The 3,550-nt window shown below is 37.0% G+C and overlaps 1 protein-coding gene across 1 annotated transcript; it reads left to right on the top strand.

Moving 5' to 3' along the window:
* Window positions 1–2,977, top strand: LOC110412321 (Polynucleotidyl transferase, ribonuclease H-like superfamily protein). The gene is made up of 8 exons (XM_021422853.2): window positions 1–351; window positions 618–752; window positions 868–944; window positions 1,233–1,314; window positions 1,435–1,490; window positions 1,644–1,730; window positions 2,237–2,327; window positions 2,610–2,977. Exons 1-8 carry the CDS (start codon window positions 243–245, stop codon window positions 2,726–2,728), a joined length of 756 nt encoding a protein of 251 aa, XP_021278528.1. The 5' UTR covers window positions 1–242; the 3' UTR covers window positions 2,729–2,977.
* Window positions 2,978–3,550: the final 573 nt, after the last annotated feature.

Genomic DNA, 3,550 nt, shown 5'->3' with positions numbered 1-3,550 from the left:
CAACTATGTAAAAAACACGACAATGGAGGTAATCCAAAAGTGTATGCTTTGTATGGAAGGATTGTTTATTCTTTTGGAGGATAGTATATATACATGTTAGTCAAATAAAGGAAGGAGCTTTGGATTAAACCCACCCTGCTTCTTCTTCCGGGCTCAACTGAGAAGCCAGAGCAGCGTTGGAAATCGCTTTGAAAAATCGGGAGACGGGTTTCAAATTGCGCCCAAAAGCTTAAGGAAGAGAAATGGACTGCCTCTCCAATGCGTTCTCGGTGCTGGATATTGACGTCGACGACCGCCATATCCCGTCTGCCTCCGCCACCTCCTCTTCCGGTGCCAAAACTTCGGGTCAGGGTATGTACTTTTCAAATCACCCAGTTACTGCCTTTGGGTTAGGGTTTCTAAGCACTTAGAAAGGAAATTTTATTTCTTTGAATTATTTTGGAGTTACTTTTTTGTGGACTCTGTGCAAGCTTTGTAGTGTTGGCATGGAAGCTTTTAATATCTAATTTGGGGCTTTTTATAAAAGAAAAAATAATTGTGATGAACCAAAAGGTTTTAAGCTGGGGACTGTAATTTGAAGTGTTTAATTAGTGAATGACATTTAGCCTTTGCGACAGGTAAGAAGAAAAGCAATGGAAAGGGCTCAACTGATGCCGCAGTTGTCAAAAAGGAGAAACAGAGTGAACCGATTTCGGCATTGCTTTCTCAGAACTACAAGTTACCTCTTGTATGGATCGACTTGGAAATGACCGGTAAGCTCAAGGAAATGGCTATTGATAAGTATCTATTAACTCTAAAATGGTGATAATGCGGCATAAAAATGGTATGCATTTCATTTCATGTTTGTTTACATTTGTTGCTATGCAGGTTTGAATATTGAGGTTGATAGAATTCTGGAGATAGCTTGTATAATTACAGATGGCAATCTCACCAAAACATTGGAGGTATTTATTTATTTATTCTTTCCTTTGGTTGTATCCGTGATTCAGAATAAGACAATCATCATTTTATTACTCTGCTTTTGTTTGTTTTCTTCTCACAAGCATTTTGTTAGGAAACAGCAGTTTTTTTTTAAGAAAGTATGGTTTTGATAGTTAGAAAGTAGTCAACAAGTTTTCAGTTTTGTACTGCCATTTCCACTTTATGATGCACATGGATTTTGTCGAAGCAAAAAAGACACCGTTGCAAATTTGGAAGTCCTATGTTCTGATTTTGAATATTTTCTCCTTAAGGGTCCTGATCTGGTTATCCACCAATCTAAAGAGTGTTTAGATAGAATGGGGGAATGGTGTCAAGAACATCACGCAGCTAGTGGTATGTGGCTCAAGAAAAATTGTGTTCTGATGTGTAAATTTCCATTATCATCAGCATCTATCTGCTTTTTTATGGAACAAGAGAGCAGGAACCATGACTAACAACCTTACATTGTTTCAGGATTGACGAAGAAAGTGCTCCAGAGTACCATTAGCGAAAGAGAAGCTGAAAAGCAGGTCAGTAAGAATATCATCAAGTGGTAGGCTTTGATTTTTTTAGTTCAGTAAGAATCTCACTAATTGGTATGCTTTAACTAGAGATTTTAGAATTCTAGTTGGAAGAAACTTTTCTTTTTCAAAATTTTGATATTATGGTTTTTGATGCTGCAGGTCATAGAATTTGTGAAGAGTAATGTTGGGACATACACACCTCACATAGCTGGAAATTCGGTTTATATGGATTTTCTCTTTTTAAAGGTAATAAGTCAAGCCACTATCACCTTTGAGTTTAGCATACTTGCTTTCTGTTGAGAATTGAAACAAACACCATTTTTCTTTAACCTGATGATACAGAATTGGGTTTGGGGGTGCTTAGCTGATAAGTGGGGCATCCGATAATGTATAGAATGGAAAAGGGTCAGATTTTATTGTGTTATCTATTCCAGTGCTATTTTGAATGGATAAGTCGTGTGGTTCTTGCATAAACTTCCCCTTATTGTTGCTTTAATAATTTTCTGGTCTGTTCTGAAAAGGGTAGTTGCATGTGCTAGAAGATGAATGTGGAGTTGGTTTTCTTTTGTGGCAATTGATTAGCCAAACCAATTTTATTGTTGGTATCCTTTTGATCTTTTGGTACTATTTCTTGAAGTTGTGTCACAAATTATGAATTGTGCCACAGTCTAGGAACCTGCTTTATATTCAATGGTATTTTTAGTTTCTTGTTTAAGTTTTGTGTCATCTCCTAACTAGTCTTTTCCTGGCAGAAATATATGCCAGAGTTGGCTAGCCTTTTCTCTCATATAGTCGTTGATGTGAGCAGTGTGAGGGCTCTTTGCATTCGCTGGTATCCTAGAGGTAAGTCCAGTTCGTTGCTGAAAATTTTCTATTTGATATCTTTGAAAATTTTGAATTAACAATTTCATTGAATCGTTAGATGAAATCAAATTGTTGGCCTGATTTCTAGATTGCTGAGGTTATTATGTGTGTGCTTCTTATCACGCTTTATCATTCTTTTATTTGCATGTACATGTGCAAGTGCATTCACACAAACACCCAACAGCAGATGGTGTTTAGATTGTAATGGTGTATCCTATCTTTTTTTTGCTGAATCATATGCTAATCTCATTGCATATGCAGATCAAAAGAAAGCCCCTCCCAAAGAAAAGAGACACAGAGCCATGGATGACATCAGAGAGAGCATATCAGAACTCAAATACTTCAAGGAAACGATATTTAAAGCAAAGTCCAAGAAGTGAATGCCAATTGCTTTCGGAGACAAATTCACGTGAGTGCCACTCTTTCTTGAGAACAATTAGGTCATGGAACAGGTTTTGTAGTTTTGGTACAAGAGTTCTAATATGTTTATCCCTCAATGTACAATGGATGAAATTTATTTTGTAAGTGGCTTTGACATAGATAAGCACTCCACATGGCTGCGCAGCAGAGACAGTCATGTTGTGTGTATGTTGATGCAAATATGCAATGGTTACAAGTTTTTGTCAGAAGATATCTCAATGTTCTTAAATGTAAGCAACATATTTTGCCTGTGTCTTCATCAGAATGATTATATTAAAAAGTTGAAATGCAGTAGGAATACGCAGGGTTATTTTCACCCACTCCAACTTGATCATATGATTTCCATTGTCAATTGGTACCTCCACCATTGGATGGTTCCTGTCTTGCATTTTCAGTTCATTCTAGTCCAACAGAATGGTAAAGCTCGTTCTAATGTAAAAGCTACAGCCAATGCTTTCATTTCTAGGGATTGTTGTCAAATTCAAACTAGTTTTATTATAAGAAAATCAAACCAATTCATACATCACAAAGCTTGCACTTAAGCTTCTTTTCCTTTCATGCCACAAACATCTTGGCAACGACAGGTTCAAACCTTTCTTAAAGTAAAGGTAAGCTCGCTGCTAGCTGAGTACATCTGCTGGTGTGCGAGCCTTGCTTATGACATATATGTTTATTGTTCGATTCCAGTTGTCTTTCTGCCCTTCTCCTATAAACTAGTTGGGTAAGGTGCCAGTCTAATAAAGCTTTACCTAATTGCTTTTATACATCAACCGCCAAAGCTG

Source organism: Theobroma umbraticum, unplaced genomic scaffold, assembly GCF_002168275.2.
Source record: "Theobroma umbraticum cultivar Fairchild unplaced genomic scaffold, ASM216827v3 scaffold_95.0, whole genome shotgun sequence".
NCBI classification, from domain to species: Eukaryota; Viridiplantae; Streptophyta; class Magnoliopsida; order Malvales; family Malvaceae; genus Theobroma; species Theobroma umbraticum.
This window is presented reverse-complemented; position numbering and strand designations above follow the sequence as displayed.

Bases quoted from the DNA above. Each gene is read 5' to 3' on its own strand.
- LOC110412321 (XM_021422853.2), top strand. From the start codon at position 243: ATGGACTGCCTCTCCAATGCGTTCTCGGTGCTGGATATTGACGTCGAC. The intron at 945-1,232 runs GTATTTATTTAT...TTTCTCCTTAAG, and splicing joins ATCTCACCAAAACATTGGAG to GGTCCTGATCTGGTTATCCA. The intron at 1,731-2,236 runs GTAATAAGTCAA...TTTTCCTGGCAG, and splicing joins TGGATTTTCTCTTTTTAAAG to AAATATATGCCAGAGTTGGC.